Below are 25,413 nucleotides of genomic sequence, written 5' to 3'. Positions count from 1 at the left end.
GTATATCAAGAAGTTAGCATCAGCAAGCTACATTTATTTACTACATGCCTACTACATTTAGAATACATTATTAGGGATCAGGTGCAATATAACCAGAACAAGTTGTTGAATCCTGATGACATTTGGAATGATGAGTGGTGTTACTCATATCCTGAATAACCATATATGACTATGGGTGTATTTATTGGAAGCAGTAGTTTGAGTGTGTTGCTCAGGTTGTTGTAGTGCTTTATTGCCTCTATGCAGAACATAGTCTCAAGGGGAACGTCACAACTACTGTGCATTGTGTGAAGAGGAGAGTCGTAAAGAGGGAGTATCTACTCCATTTTAATTTCCTCTTGTTCCCTTCCTTTTTATTTTTTTCCATCCCTGCCTCCCTCCCTCCCCTCGCTCCTGCCTGGCTGCAGTCAGGCCCTGTGATTAGTGTAATTTGCAAAAACGTTGGCGAGCGCCGCACCTGTTGCCCCTGCGCTGCCTGCAGCCCTGGGTCCTCGACAGACTGACAAGCACACCCCTGGATAATCCATTCTTCTCTCCACCAGTGCAGGACAACGGCAATTTTTCTCCCCCCTCTCCTTCGTCTCAACCTCGTGTTCTCATATCTGCCACACTCCTGATGCCTCATTACTGGGCCATTCATAAATATCGCCGGCAGTATCCCCTACTTCCAGGGGCTTTCGGTGCTTGAAAGATTTATCGGCCTCTTTTACAGCACCGCTATTGTTTTTCCTAACACTTTCCTCTCTCTGTCGCTCTCCACTGCAGACACCTTCACTTACCTGCCAATAAAGCGACAAAAGCTTTCCACCTGGTTCACATACAGGGGCCCCGTAGCTCCCCCACATGACAACCCTAGCGGTATATGGTGTGTTCCATTTGGATTTGACACGGTGCCAGGAGGAAAATCAAGTGACACGGGCCACACAGGAGGGGAGAAATGTGATCCCACTCCATTGTGGAGAGTTTATATAACGAGTGATGACAAAGTACTTTATGACTTTGCAGTGTTTGTCGGGCTCCGACTGTGATAGAGGCCTTATACAAGCAGGCCCCCGGTGACCTTGACTTATCAAGCGTTCTCATTTTGATCAGAAAGAAGCCTGTGTTCAGCTGCTGTTGAGGATTGTTGTGCTGCTTTTAGAGAGACAGTGATGGCTACAGTACGATGGACTTTTGGAGGTTACCGGGTTCTCCCCACCCTTCCACTTTGAAATACTATTGACTAGGAGCATGTCTGTCTGAGCAGGTAGAAGCTTTTGGATTGCTTCAATGATTTCAGGGGCTATGCCAAATTTACTTAGATATAGGACGCTCCCATGTGTCTCAACAGCCTATGCTGGGAAAGTGGCATGCAAATGGTACAGTACCTGCTTATATAAATAAAATAGTTAAAATACACGAAATTCAAGTGCACTCCATACTGTTATTTCAATCTTCAGAGGCATACATCCCCGTGATATTCAATAAATTATAGGATTTTGTCATATTTTTGACTGTGTACGGTACCTGCTTATATCTATTCTTTCCATTATACTGCTTTTTTAAACATACGCACCTGTGACTAACATTTTGCATTAGGTAGTCAAAAATAACTATTTATTTAACAAAATTGTAACATTCTGTCATAAATAGTGGATGTTCAACTTCATAACAAACATGTTTTCCCATACATTTTTTGGGGTTGATGATTTAATCTTAAATCAGCCATTACTCCCCTTGTGACATGTGGAATGGAAAAGTGTGCAACAGGGAGGTGAAATGGAATGCAAGCCTAATAAAAATATTTGAACTTGATTAAACATTTCTAGCCCATCTATGAGTCACAGGGTTGACGTGTTACGCCCGACGTACTTTGTTTTCCACCACAAAACACCAGTTAAATGGCCAAAAAGAGAAGGGCCATGATTCAATACGGTTGCTGAAGATTCGTGTTGTAGTGTGGTTGACATTTAAAGGTAATATCTGATTTATTCAACATCTGCAGCGTTTACTTTGAATGTGATCTCTGCGACTGCGGTTACATTGCCTTTAATGGTGCATAGTCAAAAAGGGGGGATCGTATTGAATCGCGGCCAACAACCAGCTCACCGGCTTTTACACTACAGATGTAGAATCTTAATTTGATCACCCTGTTGCAGGAGACCTTTCCTGCAATGCAGGACATTTAAAACATGTAGTGTATTTGAGGTTTTTCAAAGGCATCTTACATGTGAAATGTCAGACTTGATTTCCTCTTGTGTCAACCCACATAATGTATAATCCACATTTTCTGTTGCTGCAGGATTATTTTCCTGCTGTAGAAAACTGGCTCAAATGAAGATCCTACATTTGTATGATTTGACTATTAGATGTTTGTTTATTTAGATTTTAAGGAATAGCTTTACCATATTAAAACAATAGTTCAGTTCACATTACAGGGTTGACCTTAAGCCTGAGGGACAAATGTAAATGAATCACTAATCACATTCAAAAAGTAACAATCTTCTGAAATTACTTTCCCAAAGCAACAAAATAACTAGGGCTTTATGATGATGGTGAAAACTTGGTCAAATATAGGTTAAGTGGGGCTAAAATCATCCCAAAAGTCAAACAAACATGATGTGGGATATTCCAAAATGTAGATTTTGCGGAGAAAACAAATATTTATTTTATTGAAGATACACTGCTATTGGAATTCTTAACATGATTTTGTTCAGTTAGAGTGTAGATGTACAGGAACTGCCAAAATAATGGAAACACTTGAGCAAATGAGGGATACCTAGTATATTGAAAGCAGGTGCTTCCACACAGGCATTTTTCATTAGTTAATTTAGCAATTAACATCCAATCATGCTTAGGGTCATGTATAAAAATGCCGGGCAGGCCATTATTATGTCTACCGTGGCTATGCCCCCATAGGATGACATTGCCCCCATCCACAGGGCATGAGTGGTCACTGAATGGTTTGATGAGCATTAAAGCGATGTAAACAATATGCCATGGCCGTCTCAGTCACCAGATCTCAAGCCAATTGAACACATATGGGAGATTCTGGAGTGGCGCCTGAGACAGCATTTAATAACACTATTTGGATAGTACATCTGTAGATGCTCTACAGAACATCAGCAACATTTCATCTAACTATCTACTAACCCTAACCTTAACCTAAACTTAACCTTTGTAAGCAGTTGCTTATCAACAGAATGTTTCTTGATAGTATGAACCTCTGTAGAGCATATGGACTATCCAAATAAAGTGTGAGGCAACAGGGTAGAGTTCCAGAAACGTGTAGAATCTACACTGAGTGTACAAAACATTAGGAACACCTTCCTAATATTGAGAATGACCCTATTAATAAGGACTATAAAAGAGTGCAGACCTTGTTTCTAAAGTTATTCTTCCCCAGAGAAAGCAGCATAGTGAATGATCTCATATTTTAAATAATAGCCTCAGTGTGCCCTTCAGATTACGATACAATCTACCCAAACACGGATTTCCCGGGTGTAAGAGGATTTTTCGAGAGGAGAGAGAAGCCCCCCGGTGATGAGAAGGGCCTAGATCCACATAAGTGTGAACATCAAAGAGTTCCAATTCCACCCTCTTGATGCTGCGATCCACATACATCTTATCTCAGAGGGAAGAGGAAGAGTGTTCCACCATCACACCATTGGTCTGCATTGTCTGTGACCTTTCCAATGCAAAGTGTTTTAGGCCACTTCACTTGCACTGGTTTGTATTCATTAGACCATACCTTAGCAAAAAGTATTGCAACGGAAAATGAAAAAGAGCTGTTGTGTTTCTTAACTTCGACAAAGTTCAGTTTTCTTCCATTTGGTGCCTAATGAACACAGTCCTGCTGTGGTAGATACTTCAAATTAGTGGATTCAGCTATTTCAGACACACCCGTTGCTGACAGGTGTAAAAAAAAAATTGAGCACACTGCCATGTAATCTCCATAGACAAACACTGGCAGTAGAATGGCCTTAATGAAGAGCTCAATTACTTTCAAAGTGCCAATGACATTGGATGCCACCTTTCCAACAAGTCAGTTCGTCAAATCTCTGCCCTGCTAGAGCTGCCCGGTCAACTGTAAGTGCTGTTATTGTGAAGTGGAAATGTCTAGGCGCAACAACGGCTCAGCCGCGAAGTGGTAGGCCACACCTCACAGAACGGGACCGCCGAGTGCTGAAGCGCGTAGCGTGTAAAAATTGTCTGTCCTCGGGTTGCAACACTCACTACCGAGTTCCAGGAAGCAACGTCAGCACACTAACTGTTCATCTGGAGCTTCATGAAATGGGTTTCCATGGCCGAGCAACTGCACACAACCCTAGGGGGGCGGCAGGGTAGCCTAGTGGTTAGTGCGTTGGACTAGTAACCCGAAAGGTTGCATGTTCAAATCCCCGAGCTGACAAGGTACAAATCTGTCGCTCTGCCCCTTAACAGGCAGTTAACCCACTGTTCCTAGGCCGTCATTCTTAACTGACTTGCCTAGTTAAATAAAGGTTTAAAAAAAAATTCAAAGATCGCCAAGCGTCGGCTAGAGTGGTGTAAATTTTGCCGCCATTGGACTCGAGTAGTGGAAATGCGTTCTCTGGAGTGATAAATCATGACAGACCAATCTGGTTTTGGCGGATGCCAGGAGAACGCTACCTGTTCATAGTGCCAACTGTAAAGTTTGGTGGAGGAGGAATATTTAATGGTTCAGGCTGCTTAGTTCCAATGAAGGGAAATATTAATGCCACAGCATACAATGACATTCTAGACAATTCTGTGCTTCCAACTTTGGGATGAATTGGAATGCTGACTGCGAGCCAGGCCTAATCGTCCAACCTCACTAATGCTCGTGGCTGAATGGAAGCAAGTCCCAGCAGTAATGTTCCAAAATCTAGTGGAAAGCCTTCCCAGAAGAGTGGAGGCTGTTATAGCAGCGAAGATGGGACCAACTCCATAGTAATACCCATGATTTTGATATGAGATGCTCGACATTCAGGTGTCCACATACTTTTGGTCATGTAGTGTATGTATAGTAGCCAGAAGTGGATGGTGACAAGCCATCTTTCAGGCTGATGTTGCCCATGGCCTCAGATCAGTTCAGCCAATCGAATCCTATCCTCAAGTCATTAGGATTAGAAAACAGACCTAATCCTGAATCAGTCATTAGAGACAGTCATCCACCAGCACTTCAGCAAAGAGCCTCCACAAGCAGCATTCGTGTGTGTGTGTCTGACAGTGCGTGTGTGTGTGGCAGGCAGCACCACAGTAGCCCCATCACAGACCAGGCTGGTAAGGGCTAACAACCCTCGCATTGATCCGAGGAGACACTCAGCCCTCTAACCTGCTGAACAATGGAGTTCAGAGGCGCGTCGATACACTATCCTATTGAGTGCTCTCCGTTTAGCAGCAAGATTGATGAGGTTAAGTCTTCTAACCGGGTGCCAACCAGTGTCAAAACCAAGGTGCTGCTTGGACAACAAATTCGGAATTCCTAAATCTGGAATGCTAATGTGGCTGTTTGTTTGGGGATTCTAGACCCTTCACAGTTGTTCGCGTTATTTGGTGCTGGCAATTAACTCGTTTTGAAATTAGATGCAAACTGGGGTTGAGTGTGGCGACTGACGGACGGGCCAATGTCCCCTTCAGATGGAGATGAGAAATGAAGATTAGGATAGATGAGGGTTATGTCCCAAATTGTACCCTATTCCCTACAGAGCCTATGGGTCTTGGCCAAAAGTAGTGCACTATGTAGGGAATTGGGTGTCATTTGGGACGCACACAAGGATAGACGAGGGCTTTCTGGGCCAGGAATGCAATGCAGGTCCCATAAGACACTAAATGACGTACAAGCGCATTTATTACAGTAGGCCTCTATAAATCTAAGGTTGGCCTGAACTCCAGGGAGAGGTTAATGGATTACAAAGGGATGCCGTATCGAGCCACCAAGAAGTTTCACCTCATCAATATGTGAAAAGCTATTGATCATTCAGACCTTGACAAATGAAATTCATAAACTTGATAATGCACTGGAATATTCGTATCACCTGAGGAATGGGTATTTTTTTTAATAACGTTTTGTTGTTGTTGGGGGAGTCAGTATATTAATAATTCTGGAGATCAAATAGAAAATACTGATTAGGAATGATATATTTTATGTGCTGCATTGTAAACAGAGTAAAACACCACTCAGCATGGCCATGATTCAATCCAAGGCGCAGCGCACCAGACAGCTGACAATACGCCTTTTAAAGGCATTTTCCCTGACTTTCGCAGAGACTGCATTCACGGTAGTCTGCGCATTTTGTCTCGAGCGTAAATTACTTTTAAAAGTCTGTTATAGTGTGCTGCTCTATGAAACCTGAAACACACAGCAAGGTCTTTTCAATACTGGGACCACTGTATATACTCTTACCACTGCTACACAATAAAAATAGACCTTTACATTTAGAAAATCCCACCAAGCCTAGAGGAACTGAACGCATCGATATGACTCAGAAACATTTATTCCAGTGCTAAAATTGACTGAAACATGTAAGTAGGATATTTTGGTCAGAGGCAGTATCTTCTAAAACGGAGGTCGTCACCATTTATAATTGGGTTGGGTTTGAATTACAACCTTGCCCACTAACATGAGATGAAACAGCTGCACTGATTGTGCCCTTTCCAATTGTAGCTTCCAGACAGTAAAACAGACCTGCCCACTGCGCAGCGGACTAGTTTACATAAGACAACACCTCGCCAATATTATGTTGAAAGAACTCTTGGCCCTTAAGCCCTTTATGGAGGGCCCACTTGCTGATGTGTTGGATAGGGATCACTCCAGTCTGCCATTGTTTTGGGTAAAATGAGAATTGAGACTATGCACACCTGCATCCCAACTGCCACTTGTCAATATTCCAGAATTCTAAACCCATTCGCAAGTGACTTGTGTCCCTCCGCTACCTGTTTTGTAACATTATTCGCTATGAAACACTGCCAGACAGAAGTACACTCTGGTAATAGAGAAAGTTGTAAAAAAACTAAATGGAACCGAAACTCGCCAGTGACTTGATAAACTGATTTAGCTTACGTGGTCTGCCTGCTCAATGTGCCTGCTAGCTACTACTAGCTAACTTCATTGACAAACACAGAGATGGAACTTAGCTAGCCATCTAGTGATAAACAGCATGTAGCAGCTTGTGCTTTATTTACAATAGTTTGACAGCTTGCTGATGATGAAGTTGTACACAGGTTCTCAAAATCAGTCCTGAGCACAGCCAGAACCACCTGACTCGATACTGTCTGCAGTGCACTAATCTCGGTTAACCCAGAACTAAAGTCTTGCGTAATTTGTCAGATGCTCAATTGAGTTCTGGGTCCATACAAGTTAAGATAATAGATAGAGTTCTACCCTCTCTCTTTGCAAGTTAAGTCTATGGGTCAAATGTCCACTCACCTTTCGAAATTCGAAAGATTCTAACAACTGCGAAATCGTGATTTGTCCAAAGCACTGGAACTAATCCTGCTCGTTATCTCATGCATCATTTAATTACAGATTTCTTGATTATCTTAATTCTGACTATTTTGAGGAAGTGGTAGTGGCTATGTTGTTGCTACAGTAACTGCCAGGGTACGAAATGCGAACATAACACACCCACATGAACCACACACCCCCAAGACCAAAATAGTATTTTTCTTAATGAGCAGCAGAAAAACAAAAACATGCTAACATGTTTGATTGAATTAATGTAGCAATGTCTTTGTTAAAAAGACATACGACTGGGGCCGGGATTCAATTTGATCGCCCTTGTAGACAATGCTGCTTTTAAAGGCAACGTTAACTCATTCACAGATGTCGCCTCAATTGGAAATGACCTTTTATATGACAAGGGTGTAGGGGTGTAACGGTTCGGTATGTATTGCGGTTTTGTGGTCACTGTTCGGTTACGGTACAGTGTGAAAATTAAATGCCATTCAATGTTCAGTATTCACAATGTTCCTAGCATTGTCTGTTGTGAGAGGATTGTTGGGCCTCTCTGCATCTGCCAACACCTCAAATGTGTTGATACATTTACGCCAACATCACCGCAGTATACTGGAGCAAGATGGAAACGCAAAGAAACTACACAACATCGTCTCCCCTCTGCATTACAAGATCGATAGGTAGGCTATGTTTATATATTTTACAGTCTTTGTTTAATTGCCGCGGATATGTGCCCATTCTCGGGGGTTGAGAATAGGGGGTTTCGGCACATTGTGAAAGTGCTCAAGCCATGATATAAACTTCCCTTTTGCGCCAATTTCAGCAAACCGGTTGTATCCGCTCTATATAAGCAAACCAAAGCCGAGTTTTGCAATTCATTTACCAATTGTGTTATGTTTACTTAACAGTGACCGCCCATCACGTTACCCCCGAGTGGGAGATGTACGGTGCTCCAGACATGCCGCCTTTATGAGTCAAACGTGCGCATCTGGACTAAAGGAGGCAGTGTCATGATGCGTTTGTAACCAAGTGTGAATTTACCATTTGGCTTGGAAAAACCACTTGAATGGTCCTCAAACTGGTCATTTAAAGTGGGAAACTCTCCTTTCATCCTAAGAACCCACTTCTCCCACATGTTGACCTCTGACGTCATCTACTAAGGAAATGGCCTCTATAACAGCATTTTCAGCAGTTAAATGCAACAACAAAGCAATCTTTTTTTTTTTTTACTCAAATTTGTTTACAAGCATTATAGCTGATCTTTTTAGTTTATGGTTAATACAGCTTGTTGGCCATTAGCCAATCGGCGTTTCTCAACGAGTTCAAATCACATGAATGTATCCAACTGGTATTTACGACTTCACAACTGATAAATTCCCACCTCCCACATGGTTACAAAAGCAGCATCAGAGTGGAAAAGATGCATAGGCAATTTTCATTGAGAGTGGCGACATACTGTTAACATTTTATCCAATTTATTTCTGTCCATCGCCGTTGTAATCTACTGGGAAGCCAAAATGTTCCCAAACTGGAGATTAAACGATGATTGAGGATCCTCCAATTCTGGTTTATTGACCCCACCACTCGCCATGATCGTACAGAACTAGTTCTCGGCTGCGTCTCACAAATAGACAGTTTGAAATGCGGCAATTACGATTAGAATGATTTGCTTACAACCTGCGCATAAACTCTAGTTGTTTTAACGGAATATCCTGAAATTTGTTTTTTTTTCTCAGCTCAGATTTACTCAAGAATCAGACATACAACGCAGTGTAGACATAGCCTATAGGCCTAGTGTTATTATTTTGTAATTTAAAAAATAATGTATTCATTCAGGTTCACAGTGCGAACCGAAGTCCCCTTACCAAACAGTTTGGTACAAACATGTGTACTGTTACACACCCCTACAATGGCGCTGTACCCCAGTGTCAGATTGAATCACGGCCTAATTGATTCGATAAAAAAGTGGCAATTAAAGTAACTTGAGATAAACCAAATTTATTACAATAATATACATTTCTGTTTGATATCAGAAGCTCATACAGTCACAATTATAAGCTGGGTACATTTTATACATAGAGGACCAGTCAGTGAAACTGCAGTAGTTTAAAAGGCATGAGTGACACTTGGGGACCTCTCATTTTAGCAATTCTGCCCACATTATCAATCAGTGGTCTTCATTCGCAGACAAATTCATAGATCAGAATGTCAGATCATGTCCAATACAATTGCAAACAAAAGAATCTCTCATGACAGTATCATACTTCAGATTCTTTACTACCCTGTTACTTCTATTCTAATAGACACAGCGTTTGCGGACTATGACTGCTGCCACTTAGAAAGGTTCACCTACCTCTACCGTTATTGTGTTACTTTGAAGGCCCTTTGATGCAAGTTAAAATACCACAAGAGAGCTGATACCCTCATTTTCACTCGTGGACCTTTTTTCTCTATCTCATCAGCTGGCGAGTGAGTAATTTAATAAGGTAGGTATTCATACATTACTTTCAGTTCCCCCTCCCGCCCCCACCTCTGCCTTCAGACCTAGATTCCCACCTGCCACAACATCCATGGTGACATCCATTGTTTTATACGGTTTAATTACAAAATATTGGCGCTGTTTTAGCGTAAAAGATTACTCACTGTAGGAGGCCTATATAATTTGGACCGGAGGGTTTGTCATGAAATAAAATATAATACAACAGGGCTTTCACGATTAGATTTCCGCTTTTAGCCTCCTTGACATTTCAAGCTGCATGAACTAATACATCTGTTATTTGTTGATCATTTGATTATTAACATACTTCATAAACCAATTCAGCTAGCCCTGCTGGAGACTGAGATGCAGCTGAAGAGGCAGGCTGGGATCTCTCTCACCACATACAGAGTGACAGAATGCACGAGGCAGCCCCTTTAGAAAGAGGTAAAAAAACACATTTATCTTCCCTTCCTTTCAGCGCTCTTGAACGCTCGTGGAACAAAACCCGTCATCGTGTTCTAATCTCAAATTTCAAGGCTTTTATTTCAGCCCAAATGCCACCTCCTGGCCTTTCTGAATTATTGACAGACTGACACCAATGTGAGGGGACACATGAAAGATCCTAAACGTTGCCCTAGCCTAACGCTGCCCTAGCCTAACGCTGCTTGTCCTCTCCCTCGGCTCTGTTGACAGACTGCGTCTGAAATGGCACCCTATTCCCTATGGAGTGCCTTACTATTGGTCAAAAGTAGTGAATCGGATAGGGAATAGGGTTCTGTTTCAGACGCAGTCCCAGTAATATTTTCAGTGATCTCTGGGATGACTTTGAGACGAGTACAGGGGGACAAGCCGTCTGACTCCTTACATAGAACTGAAGAATATAGGGGAGCATACAATTTCTTTGGTGTCCAGAACAGGTTACTCAGGCTGAGTACCAAATGGCAACCTATTCCCTATATAGTGCAATACTTTTGACCAAAGTTCTACAGACCCATGTCAAAACATAGGGAATAGGGTGCCATTTGGGACACACCCTCAAATGATTCTTCAAATGAGCTCAGATACATTGGAAACCAAGCTCACTACACCAGGTGATTATTGTCAGTCATGAAAATTGACAGTACTAAGTGCTACACAAGGAATAAGAGAAAGCAGGATTGCAAATAATTTTTGATAGTAATTTGTATTGAATATTGCTCTTATCTCCCCCATCCTGCTGAAACTTCACATTACTTTCCCAGGCATGCAATCGTTTTGTTTGAATGATGAAAAGTAAATTGATGTAAGCCAGGTGCTTACAAGGGCCAGACACACCAACATTAACCTTTTTTTTGTTGCTATGTTTCTCAAACCTTCGCTCATAATTGAGATTGTTCACTATATAACAGAGGCAAAACAGTACAGTTACAGAAAGGATGGTCAAATGGGACCAGACTGAAACAGGACCTTCAAATGAAATGAGAACCATAAGGAAAAAGGGGTTTTGTTGTGCTTTGTGCTCACGGTCTGGTCTAATCCACCTCGCTCTCGTTGCTGGCCCCCTCGGGCCTCCTCAGCTTGTCCACCTGTTCGTTGATCTGTCCGTCCCCCCCTCGACGATCCTCCGCTGGCACGCTCAGATGCTCCTCCTCCTCCACATGGCTCACGTCATCTTCCTCTTCCTCTTCTTCCTTCACATCCTCCTCTTTCTTCTCCTCCTCACCCTGCACCTCCATGCGGACCTGATCCTTAAGGTCCAGGGGGGGCAGTGTGGCTCCTCCTCCCAGCCCCATGCCATTCTCTCCGTTGAGGCCGTGGGCTCCGTCAGGACCTCCCAGGGCGTCTTGGGGGCTGTGGCGGCCATCTTTGATGGGGGAGGAGGAAGCCGACTCGTTGCTGACGGGGGAGATGTCGCTGCTGCTGTTGGTGTGGTTGATGGAAGGAGAGCTGGTGGAGATGGTGGCCGGCTTCAGGGGCATCTGCCAGGAGGGAATCTTTGGGACGGATGGTGATGCGGGGAACTGCCTCCTGGAGAGAGATAGAAGGCAGGGATATTCGTTCAACACACATCATGTCATCCAAATCAAAATGTTGTCATCACAATCAAAAACTTGTACACTGAAAATCGAAATAAGCACAGTGGAAAGATCACTGTTTCCCATAGTGGGAACACATATACACTACCGTTCAAAAGTTTAGGTTAACTTAGAAATGTTATTGTTTTTGAAAGAAAATAACATTTTTAGTCCATTAAAATAACATCAAATTGATCAGAAATACAGTGTAGACATTGTTAATGTTGTAAATGACTATTATTGCTGGAAACGGCAGATTTTAAATGGAATATCTACATAGGTGTACAGTGGACCATTATCAGCAACCATCACTCCTGTGTTACAATGGCACATTGTGTTAGCTAATCCAAGTTTATCATTTTAAAAGGCTAATTGATCATTAGAAAACCCTTTTGCAATTATGTTAGCACAGCTGAAAACTGTCGTTCTGATTAAAGAAGCAATAAAACTGTACTTCTTTAGACTAGTTGAGTATCTGGAGCATCAGCATTTGTGGGTTCGATTACAGGCTATTCCATGCGAGAAATTGCCAAGAAACTGAAGATCTCGTACAACGCTGTGTACTACTCCCTTCACAGAACAGCGCAAACAGGCTCTAACCAGAAAAGAAAGTGTGGGAGGCCCTGGTGCACAACTGAGCAAGAGGCCAAGTACATTGAGTGTCTAATTTGAGAAACAGACGCTTCATTAAATAGTACCCGAAAAACACCAGTCGTCAACAGTGAAGAGGCGACTCCGGGATGCTGGCCTTATCAGTGTGTGTATATATACAGTGCTTTTCGAAAGTATTCGGCCCCCTTGAACTTTGCGACCTTTTGCCACATTTCAGGCTTCAAACATAAAGATATAAAACTGTATTTTTTTGTGAAGAATCAACAACAAGTGGGACACAATCATGAAGTGGAACGACATTTATTGGATATTTCAAACTTTTTTAACAAATCAAAAACTGAAAAATTGGGCGTGCAAAATTATTCAGCCCTTTACTTTCAGTGCAGCAAACTCTCTCCAGGAGTTCAGTGAGGATCTCTGAATGATCCAATGTTGACCTAAATGACTAATGATGATAAATACAATACACAATCAAGTGTAATCAAGTCTCCGTATAAATGCACCTGCACTGTGATAGCCTCAGAGGTCCGTTAAAAGCACAGAGAGCATCATGAAGAACAAGGAACACACCAGGCAGGTCCGAGATACTGTTGTGAAGAAGTTTAAAGCCGGATTTGGATACAAAAATATTTCCCAAGCTTTAAACATCCCAAGGAGCACTGTGCAAGCGATAATATTGAAATGGAAGGAGTATCAGACCACTGCAAATCTACCAAGACCTGGCCTTCCCTCTAAACTTTCAGCTCATACAAGGAGAAGACTGATCAGAGATGCAGCCAAGAGGCCCATGATCACTCTGGATGAACTGCAGAGATCTACAGCTGAGGTGGGAGACTCTGTCCATAGGACAACAATCAGTCGTATATTGCACAAATCTGGCCTTTATGGAAGAGTGGCAAGAAGAAAGCCATTTCTTAAAGATATCCATAAAAAGTGTTGTTTAAAGTTTGCCACAAGCCACCTGGGAGACACACCAAACATGTGGAAGAAGGTGCTCTGGTCAGATGAAACCAAAATTGAACTTTTTGGCAACAATGCAAAACGTTATGTTTGGTGTAAAAGCAACACAGCTGAACACACCATCCCCACTGTCAAACATGGTGGTGGCAGCATCATGGTTTGGGGCTGCTTTTCTTCAGCAGGGACAGGGAATATGGTTAAAATTGATGGAAAGATGGATGGAGCCAAATACAGGACCATTCTGGAAGAAAACCTGATGGAGTCTGCAAAAGACCTGAGACTGGGACGGAGATTTGTCTTCCAACAAGACAATGATCCAAAACATAAAGCAAAATCTACAATGGAATTGTTCAAAAATAAACATATCCAGGTGTTAGAATGGCAAAGTCAAAGTCCAGACCTGAATCCAATCGAGAATCTGTGGAAAGAACTGAAAACTGCTGTTCACAAATGCTCACCATCCAACCTCACTGAGCTCGAGCTGTTTTGCAAGGAGGAATGGGAAAAAATGTCAGTCTCTCAATGTGCAAAACTGATAGAGACATACCCCAAGCGACTTACAGCTGTAATCGCAGCAAAAGGTGGCGCTACAAAGTATTAACTTAAGGGGGCTGAATAATTTTGCACGCCCAATTTTTCAGTTTTTGATTTGTTAAAAAAGTTTGAAATATCCAATAAATGTCGTTCCACTTCATGATTGTGTCCCACTTGTTGTTGATTCTTCACAAAAAAATACAGTTTTATATCTTTATGTTTGAAGCCTGAAATGTGGCAAAAGGTTGCAAAGTTCAAGGGGGCCGAATACTTTCGCAAGGCACTGTAAATAAATAAGAGAAAAATAGGTAGTGCTTTTTTCAACAGCCAGATGTTCTCCACACCTGCTAAAGATTGGCCAAGATATTAAATTATATTCATTCATTCTTTCAAGATCAAAAAGAAATGGTTACGCCTTAAAAGGGATCTGCAATAAAGGAATACAAAATGTTTACTGCCTAATCAGGTCATTTGAAAATAGGGAAAGAGAGAGAACAAGTTTGGCGACAGATGGTGCTTCTGTGTTTTTCTTCGCTGATTAACCCCTTACGCAAAACTTATTGTGAAAGTCAGGCAAAGGAGAGTGAAACAAAATACTTAAAAGCTTATTAGGATGTACACAGGAAAACAAAACATGTACAACCTGACAGTTCTGAGGCAATTTTCATCTGGCTGATTTTTCCGACGTAAACTGTTGCTTTGAGCCTCATTAGCGGCACTGAGTACATAATCATGCATGCTAATGACTATTACAAAACAGAATCCATTTTCATGCTGTGACAGACAGACAGTGCCAAATGGGGTAGAGCTGAAGGCGCTGTGGAGGAAGGTAGTAGGATGAGCTTCGATAACGATTCCCTATATATTTTTTATTTTATTTAACAAGGCAAGTCCTACTACCTTTCGCCAGTAGTGCACTAGATAGGGGATAGGGTGCCATTTTAAACGAAACCACAGCGTTTGAGTTATTACCTGCCGAGAAGCAAGCCCTTCAATGACCCTATTTCAGCTTTCAGATCGCCGATGGTCTGGGTATCCAGGATGCGGTTGGTTGAAGAGGATGCCTATTGAAAGAAGAGGGAAGATAAACTATCACATACCATGGGTCAGGGAGCATACAGTACAGTCTAGGTCCATAAGCAACATTAAAAGAGGACAGTAAGCTACTTTCGTCAAGCATGTTGCTACATCTCTGTGATTTTCATTTGTTCATGCGACCTAACAGGATAACACTTTCAAACGAGAGAATGGTTGAGAGGGCAGCGATGTAAACAAACAGAGCAAATGCCTAATGCCACACAAGCTGGTGTGTAATCATATCACAACAGCTTGTGAGTCTACATACAAGTCCCCATGTGACGGGAGAGGGGTGGGGGCAAACAACAAGCCTCTGGACTAAAGTTCATCTTTGTAGACAGGATCGTCACAAAAAGGTAGTGGTATTTTCCCAAATGGCACCCTACTCCCTATATAGTGCACTATTCTTGATCAGAGCCCTATGGGCCCTAGTCAAAAGTCGTGCAGAAAAAAATTGGGTTTCACTTGACTGTGGATCATTCCAATTTTTACATAGTTTTCCATATTTCCCAAAATGGATTAGGGCAGGATGGCAGTTTTGGATAATGAACCTTATCCTGAACAATAGGGGCATTCATAAGGCAACCATAAGTTGACAGCTATTTTTCTTCTTTTATCAAAGGTGAGTGTTATCACACACAGCCTGGCATGGCATGAATTGCGACAGGGAATGACGGCTAATTGTAGTGGCCTCTGGCAATATTTGAATAGCAAATAATTTTAAAAAAATCCATCCATTGTATTTCTGTTCCAAGCAGACGTATGAAGTCATTCGTCAAAAGAAAGACACAATATGTGAACATGTAGCCAATAGCGTCGATTTTGTTTGTTTCTATGACATTTCAGTCCTTCTATGCAACTGCAATAGCCAGCGTGAACCAAATTGCTTTTAGCTATCACTGTCTTAGTGAAAATCCACATTTTGGTTAAAGACAAATACACTTTAGCATTTGTAATGGACACTCCTCAAAATACTCTTAAAACCAGCCCATATTCACCTGGACAAGCAGGTGCTTTTGGACCCTTGGTAGTCTAACCGAACAGACCTGCACCCCTATCCTTTTTGTTTCTGAAGGGGAGAAGGGCAGTATATGGATGGGACCAGAGAAAAGGAGAAAAACAAAGTGGGGAAAGCAGGATAAAATAATACTAAAAAACTGTAATTAAGAACTCCAGACTCACTAGAGGCAGCTAGTTAGGAAGCTGAGACACCCTATCACGGTGAGACGGATAACTTGGTCTCTTTCAATTGTAATTACATCTAAGAGAAATTAATTGAATCACATCTGAGAGGGATCAGACTCATTTACATCGGAGGGAGGGAGGGTGCAGTGTTTTCCAGGGAACATCAAGGGCTGTATGTATCAAGCTTCTCAGAGTAGGAGTGCTGATCTAGGATCAGGTGCCCCCTGTCCATGAAATCTTATGAATTGTGATCTAAAAGGCAATACTGATCCTAAAATCAGCACTCTTACTCGAAGACGCTTGATACATAAAGCCCCCAAAACCGTCCTGGGTGTGCATCGGTAGGAGCCTTGGTGAAGGACATTCATGGTTCACCTCATTAGAAGCATCTTAATCCCAGGTCTCCCCAAGGCCCCCCACATAATAAGGTTGGAATGTGCTCCTCTCTCATTTTACCTTTGGAAATATTTTTTTTTATTGCTCCACAGGCTGAGGCTTCTTCTAGACTTCCAAGACGTAAAACTCTTACCTAAGAAACAGGGAAACGCTTCACAGTCATGACGCCTACTTAAAACTGTGGATACAACCCAAATGGCACCCTATTCCCTACGTTGTGCACTACAGCGAAGGTTGATGCAACCGTATGGTAGTTTTGTCCGCAGACATAATATTCCTGCATTATAACCACGCTTATTCATGGCAACATGACATATGTCAGCTGGCATTATACACCATGCTAACTGAACATAAGGTGTTATGTCATGTTGACATTGTGATTTCAGAAATAGCCATGTGGTCATTTCCTTTGTCAAGTGTGGCATGACACCATGTTCATAATAAAGTAATGTACAGAAAGCATTATAGCAGCATAGTAAGCATTACATGCACATAATTGAATCTTCTAATTCTATTCATATGATTATAACTGCCCCTATAATCACTTTGCGTACTCTGGCTTAAGAACGGAGACTTTGATCTATGACCAGTGCTGTTAAGCGCTATACAGTTTCCTCCTAACTGGTGTAATAGCTGTGTTCCTAATCTGTCTTGAGTGGTTGCTTGGGTGTGATAGGGGTCAGCCCCTTTCTGCTGCTTAACTAAGTGGTTCCAGAAAAATATATTACGAGCAAAAGAGAGAGAAAAAATCTAACAACTCCTCCATGGATGGCAATGCGTGAAATAAATGAAGATAAAATGCCTACGGACCATTAGCAACAGATAGGATCTTAACAAGCCTTGTTTCAAAATGTCTAAAGGCAAATTAATTCACAGTTACTCCACCAGCCGACTGTGTTGTCTTTTTCCTTGTAATGCATGTATATTTATGGTAGAATTAGCTTCAAAAGAAATCCCCGAGGAGCGTTTTCCAGGGAAAACACGGGCGCAATTGATTTCAGTCTATTTATTCTACTTTCCCAGTGCCGGAGTGCTTCTTCTGGTACAGAACAGCAGTTTCTTAATCTTCTATGTGCAGCCACTAATAAAGAGAACTATCACTGAATTGAGACAGCGGAGCAAACACAGTTAACTGGCAGATTTGTAATGATAATGGGACCAAAATAGGGGGCTACCCCTCCTGTTAACATTGGAGACGAATTACCCTGAAGCCTATTCATTCTTCACCGAGGCATTTAACAGTAGTGGTATGATGTAGCTAGGTGATCATTTTCAAAATAAGTCATGATTATAGAGTAAATACCCACAGAGTACATTTTGCTGGGCCCTCTGAGGTTTGTAGGCAGAAATATATAATATGTGTGTGTGAGTGTGTGTGCGCAATCTCTCACTTGTATAATGACATCCCCAGTCAGTTTGTGTTGGGGTGCCATATACATTGCAATTCAGCGGTTTCCAAACTTTAAGAACTGTTTACTTAGCAGCTGATGAAACAGAAGTCGGCATGTGTTTCGGGTTAAATGCACATTTCCGCGTTGAGAGGTATAATTGCCAAGAGTGGCGCACTTTGAGCGGCGAGGGGAGAAACCCAGAAAGCCGCTAACTGCAAACGATAAGTAGCTCGGCAGCTCCAACATGTGTTCTTAATCACACGCTCCGGACCTGAAAACAATTTCCCAATTTCCCATATGGCCTGGGAACAACAGGGCTTCTACGTCTCTCTGTGGAAAATTTAAGATCAACACTATAGCTATAAAGCAGAGTTTATGATTTGTTTAATGGGTGTTTTGATGTGAAATATACTTTTTATACACTGCCGCCTTCCAACAAGGCACTCATAGCAAATGAAGCGGGCACTTTTTAATCCAATCTGTGTTTTGGCCAACAAAAAAACCCCATCTCTTGTTCTCCAGTGCTGCAGATGTAGTTCATTGTTTAAAGTGGGCTTAACAGTGACTGGATCGGACTGGGGCTTGCCAGGACAAAGAAAAATGGTACACACAAAGTTCTGTTTGCATAGTGGCTCAGTTAGGGTTTTGTCCACCCCCTCCCTCCCTCCCACCCAAAAACACAACTATCCTTTCAACTCAGTTTAGGAAGCGGCGTGGGGGCAAGAGAGACTCACTCGAAAATGAGCTATGAGTCGGCGGTTTTGATTAACCTCATCCAGGGGAGAGATTCATATTTTTCTCTGCCGTTTGCAGAAACAGATGCGTACGCATATGTTTTCCTGCGCCATCCAGATGCTACAGACGAACACCCCATGTGCTTAACAAGCTGTGGACATAAAACATTGTCTGAGATGGTCTTGATTCCAAGGGAGTTTTTTTGGGCCGATGATCATAAAACAATTTATGACAGCGCGATAAAGAACAAGTAACATTTCATACTTGCACTTAAGTTCACCAATTTTTTTTGACATGACGAGTTTTAAAACAATCATTCGGCCCTTAGCACCTAAACGGTTGTAACTGTGGATTGTGAAAGTGGACGATAAAATTTAAGCCAAGAACAGAGTTATGGCAGAAGATGATAACATCATGGATGTCATGATGAGATGACAAACTGAATTGCTTTCATGGAGAACTGGCCACACAATTTATTTTCACCAAAGTTGCTAAGAAAATGTTGTGATCCATTTAATAAAGACTAGAGACCAGCACAATTTATAAAAAGGTGTGGCAGTAGCAGGAACAGCGACATCTAGTGGGCGAACTTCGTACTTCATTTATGGAAAATAATGCAAGCAACTTCAAAGGATTATTTCTCTATAAAAGGGAGAAAAAAAAAGCATCACCAGATTCACAGTGAATACATTACATAGGATGAAGAAGCAATACTCCAAGCCACAGCACCATACTACTTGTGAGACTGAGAACTAATTCGGTATACTGGTTGTTGGGTTGGGATTGGGGTGTGGGGGATCCGTGGGTGGATTTTGATCATTTTATTGGATTTCTCATGCGATACTCATTGTTAGGAAGGATTATGGTCCAAATCAGATGTTAGGTACTATATTTATTGAAGATTATATGAATCCTATAAATGAATATGAAAATGTTTTGTTCAATCAATTTGCTTAATTTTCTCAGAGATCAAATTATATTTTAACAAAATAATGTTTCAGGAATGCTAATCTTATGTTTCTAACACATTTTGCACAATCTGAGATGGTGGTAGGGATATCTATCCAGATATCCAAACGGACGTTAGTAATCAATTACTTGAGTGAGTACATTTGGTAGCAAATGTACATTTGTATGCCTATTTGGACAATTGAAAAGCTTTGTTATAAATGTAATTACCATTGTGTCATTGTTACCTACATGGATATACCATGACATTTGACTTAATTTAATAAACAAACCTTTGAATGTAGTTTTTATAACGTCTTGAGCTAATACTGTGCATTTAGCCCTCCAGTCTGCCCTGACATCGGTATGCTATTTTCAGCGCTTCAAATAGCAATTACAGGTGTTCACCTAACCGAGTTTCCACAAGACTTGGCACAGAGCAATGCAAAACACTCATCAGAAAACCTTTTTTTGTAATAGAATCAAATCAAAGTTTATTTGTCACGTGCGCCGAATACAACAGGTGTAGGTAGACCTTACAGTGAAATGCTTACTTACAGGCTCTAACCAATAGTGCAAAAAAGGTATTAGGTGAACAATAGGTAAGTAAAGAAATAAAACAACAGTAAAAAGACAGGCTATATTCAGTTAGCGAGGCTATAAAAGTAGCGAGGCTACATACAGACACCGGTTCTATCATGGCGAAATTCAGACTTCTCTTTCCCCATAGTGTTTGGCTAAAACCAACAGTGAAAAGCAGCCTGTTCGCTGTTTACAATTGCCATGTGCATTTGAGTCAGTCTGATTGGTCAAGAGAGCTGAGAGTTTTATTTTTATTATTTAGACTATTCTGATATCTGAAAAAATGTCATGACATTATTTGAATTGTAAAATAATCTCAAATGCCCATCCCTTAGATGGTGTCGAAATTCTCTAGTGCTTTTTTGTTGTTGTTATTGTTGGTAAGGGCACGTTAAGTAAGCATTTCATTGTTTGTCTACACCGGTTGTTTTACAAAGCATGTGACAAATAAAATGTGTATTGAACCACCCTTTTCGATCTTGTCTCATCGCTGCAACTCCCCAACGGGCTCAGAAGAGACAAAGGTCGAGTCACGTATCCTCCAAAACATAACCAAACCGCACTTCTTAACACCGCCTGCTTAACTCGGAAGCCAGTTGCACCCCCAATGTGTCGGAGGAAAAACCATTCAACTGACGACCGAAGTCAGCCTGCAGGCGCTCGCCCCGCCACAAGGAGTCACTAGAGCGCGATGAACCAAATAAATCCTCTGTCTTGGGTCATGTTCATTAGGGCATGCATCGGAAAACATTTTAAAATGTTTCACAATGGAAAATGAAGTAGTCCCTCCCTGCGTCAGTGCGTTGTCTTTCATTTGGTGCCTTATGAACAAAACCTTGAACTTTCCACTAAAAACAGCAGACAGGTGGAGTGTGTTCTACTTCTTTTTACCACTGGCTGTAGCCAGACCAGACCTGGTTCAAATACTAAGTCAAACACTTTCAAATACTTGTATTGCATTTTTTGTTTTTTTGAAATTGTCCTAAAAGTTGCAAACTAAAAAATCAAGCACCACTCAAATACATATGAAGTATTTGATCTACGTATTTGACCCAGGTCTGAGCCAGACTAGTGTGTACGGCACCAGTAGCCTGAGAGACAGGTGAGATTAAGCATATGTGTTTGAGTGTGTGTGTGAATATGATGATGTCGTACCTCAGAGGTAGATAACTCCTGAGACAGGTCATGCATTTTCTGCTGCTGCTGGACCAGGAGGTCCTGTACTGTAGCCAGGGTCTGCTGGAGCTGGGTCACTGCAAACAGAGACAACAAGTACACTTAAAACGCTAGATGTCAGCTGATACTAACGTTTTATTTAGTGGAAGCATAAAGTAGAGGAAGCTGGAACATTTTTACTTTCAGTTAAGTTAGTCCAGAGAAGTCCAACTCAAATACAATATCTGTAAAAACAATACAAAAAATAAAAAGTATAGGCCTAAGTCATTTATTAAAGTTGACCTATGATATTTATAATGATATCCAATAACCAGTCAAATTGGCCCCAGCTTTTCAGTCATAGATGCTTTGGGATATTTTTGAAGTGTAAAATAAAGATATTAATCTCTGGTGTCTGAACTTAAATCAAATAACAGTCTCTAACCTTCCATTATCCATGCAGACACTGGCTTCAAATGCATCTTAAATCCTCAAACGATCAACAAAGGGGGAAAAAATGCCTCATTTGGGTGGAGGCTGCCAGACAAAATGTCCCGCCTAATCCCAATAAATATTGCTCTTTTCTCATTGACTTTGAAGATTGAATTATTTCAAGTGTTGGTGTAAGAAGAGGGTGTATGATTTCAAATAACACGAGCCCCAGTTTGTTGGCCCCTTGCTTTCCAGTCGCACGTGTATTACCAAACAATGCATTAAGTTTCACCGACTGATTCTATTACCGAAAGACAATAAACATTCATATAAATCACTGTCGTGCAAAGTGTTAAATCAAGCCTAATCGCATTAACATCAACAGATATTGTAGCTGCCTACACTTGAGGTTGGTGTCAGCGAATGGTTAAAAGCTTGCCTACTGTGCAAGACTGGACAGACACCAATGTGCCAGTGCTGAGCTATAAGCATCCGTTTGACGAAAATGGGACCCTGTTAAGACATGACGGAAGAACTTTAGGTCACCTGACATACACTCTCCTCCGTATTTATTTGGACAGGGAAGCAATTTTTTACATTTGGCTCTATACTACAGCATTTTTGATTTGAGATCAAAATGAGGAGACAGTACAGAATGTCATATTTAATTTGAGGGTATTTTCATACATGGTTTAGTAGAAACAAAAGCACTTAATGTATTTACTCAACCCATTTGAAGAAGTCATAAGTATTTGGATAAATTCACTTATAATGTATTAAGGTGGTCAAAAGTTTAGTATTCGGTCCCATATTCCTTGCACACATTGAATACATCAAGCTTGTCACTTTACAAACTTGCAGTTGGTTTTGGTTGTGTTTCGGATTGTGATTTGCCCAATAGGAAATGAATGGTGAATCATGTCATTTTGGAGTCACTTTTATTGTAAATAAGAATATAAGATGTTTCTGACCTGTTTCAGAACACTACAATAATGTGGATGCTATTTTGATGAGAAATAATCATGAATAAATTGTGAATAACGATGAGTGAGAAATGTACAGAGGCACAAAGATCATACGCCCCAAAAACTGTTAACCTCCCCTGTTATTGGTAAGGGTGAGAGGTTTGCATTTTTTTGAGGGTATGATATTTCTTCATGATTGTGGGGGTATGATCATCATTATTCATGATTCAGTCATAATTATCAGTAATCATGGTAGCATCCACATTAATGTAGAAGTTTTCAGAAACATCTTCTATTCTTATTTACAATAAAAGTGACTCAAAAATGACAAAACATGAATCCCCACTCAGTTCCTATTGGGCAAAACAAAATCCAAAACACAACTGCAAATGCATCAAACAAGTTTTTAGTCACAAGCTTGATCTAGTCATTGCATGCTAGGAATATGCAACAAATCCTACACTTTTGACTACTTTAATACATAATACATGAATTTGTCCAAATACTTACGACTTCTTCAAAAGGGGGGACAAGATATATAAAGTGCTTTCATTTCTAAATGTTAAAAACAGACATGTATGAAAATACCCTCAAATAAAAGGTGACATTCTGTACCGTTGGAAAATTCTGGTTGAAAGACTCCTGGAATAATGTGGGAATAAGCAGGAAATCTAAAATCCTCATACCATTATTTTGGAAAAACAATTTCTGGGTCAATTTTCCAGAGCCCACAACCTTGTTTCCCCCCCCCCCCAAAAAAGTGTTAGTGACTTCAGGGTATGTAAACTGCACATTTAGTTGCCCAATGCTCATTACTGTAAATGGCTACTGCGACACCGCAATACATCAACAGTTCCAGATGTTGGAGTGAAGTCGCTAGCCACTACGACTATACTTTCAAAATGATCATTGAGACTGAGGCGCAAAGAGTAAACTGCTTGTGCAGATCTTGCATGCCGCCATTTTAGTCCATCCAGTTCTTGGCCACTGTGTATTGTTACCCCTCGCTATCGCAGATAGAAGCCAAGAATAATGAGGTCAATGACTTTGGCTGGCTTGAATCATCAGAAGGAGACTTTGTAGCTGGGCAAGAGCATGAATTTGAGAGACAGAGCAGGGGCTCGCAGCTGCTGCCGAAGTGGCCGACATTGTGTATTCAGTAAATTATTCAGTAAATACCTCCATATAATGTACACTACATATGTCCAGGCCTGTCTCCGCCTTTAATGGCCAGCTGGTCACCAATATGGTTCCCACTGACAAAGAGGGCCAAACAACCGCACAATTCCATTACAGGCTGTGTGTGCTGAAGTGCTTCCAAGACCCATTCATTAATTGTCCGTGTGAAGTTGTAGGGAAATCATAATGGGAGTCAAGGCCCTACTCTGGGCGAAGAGAGTAATGCAGTTGTATTCAAAAGGATACATCACTTCATTGCGCCCGGCACTAGAGCAATACATGAACTTTAACAAAAGGGGTTCAAGCAATTGGCAGCCAGGCAGTCGGACGCTATTACTCAGCGTTGTGAAGAGAAAGAGGGAGAAAAGGGGGGGGGGGGGGGGGGGGGGGGGTGGGGGGGCTCTCAGTGTAATTGCAAACCCTCTCCCCAACTGTTAACTGCAACAGTCATTAACTACAATAGCAGCTTGGCTACTGCAGTCACAGCAAATTAGTTTGCCGTGGTGACTGAGGGGAACGACAGTGGGTTTTCCATGAGAGGTCTTAAGGTCTGGAATATCAGCTCCCTACGGAATACAAGGGACTCTTATCACGGAATCGGTTCTTTAACAATAAACAAAACAGGACTTATGTTATACGGAGGAAATGTGTTTGCATAGCTGGGGCCAAAATGACAATAAAATAACTAATTTGTTAATCAGATTGCGGGAGGCACACCTTGCACACAATCTCATACATACATCGACACGCACCCTGCCAGCTATCCATCTTCCTAAAACACAATAGAACGGTAAGATCCGATCAAACTGACAGTATGAGCACTTTTCCATTCACATTCCTTCCTTGACTGTATGTAATACAGTTTGTTTGATTGGATGATATAAACTCAGCAACATCAAAAAAAACGTCCTCACTGTCAACTGCGTTTATTTTCATCAAACTTAACATGTGTAAATATTGGTATGAATATAACAAGATTGAACAACTGAGACAAACTGAACAAGTTCCACAGACATGTGACTAACAGAAATGGAATAATGTGTCCCTGAGAGGGGGTCAAAAGTACTGCAGTGCATCTCCTCCTCATGGACTGCACCAGATTTGCCAGTTCTTGCTGTGAGATGTTACCCCACTCTTCCACCAAGGCACCTGCAAGTTTCTGGACATTTCTGGGGGGGGAATGGCCCTAGCCCTCACACTCTGATCCAATAGGTCCCAGACGTGCTCAATGGGATTGAGATCCGGGCCCTTTGCTGGCCATGGCAGAACACTGATATTCCTGTCTTACAGGATA

General features: G+C 41.5%; 1 protein-coding gene across 2 annotated transcripts in view; it reads right to left on the bottom strand.

Moving 5' to 3' along the window:
• Positions 1-9,407: 9,407 nt before the first annotated feature.
• Positions 9,408-25,413, bottom strand: part of pex14 (peroxisomal biogenesis factor 14) — a 116,650-nt gene continuing 100,644 nt past the window's right edge. For both annotated transcript variants that reach the window (XM_021616103.2, XM_036988251.1), the window contains 3 exons: positions 21,544-21,641; positions 15,047-15,138; positions 9,408-11,921 (listed from right to left, as the gene is read on the bottom strand). In XM_021616103.2, coding sequence (XP_021471778.2) covers positions 11,426-11,921; positions 15,047-15,138; positions 21,544-21,641 — 686 coding nt within the window. In that variant the 3' untranslated portion in view covers positions 9,408-11,425. The remainder of the gene's footprint in view (positions 11,922-15,046; positions 15,139-21,543; positions 21,642-25,413) is intronic.

Source organism: Oncorhynchus mykiss, chromosome 9 (genome assembly GCF_013265735.2).
Source record: "Oncorhynchus mykiss isolate Arlee chromosome 9, USDA_OmykA_1.1, whole genome shotgun sequence".
NCBI lineage: Eukaryota > Metazoa > Chordata > Actinopteri > Salmoniformes > Salmonidae > Oncorhynchus > Oncorhynchus mykiss.
This window is presented reverse-complemented; position numbering and strand designations above follow the sequence as displayed.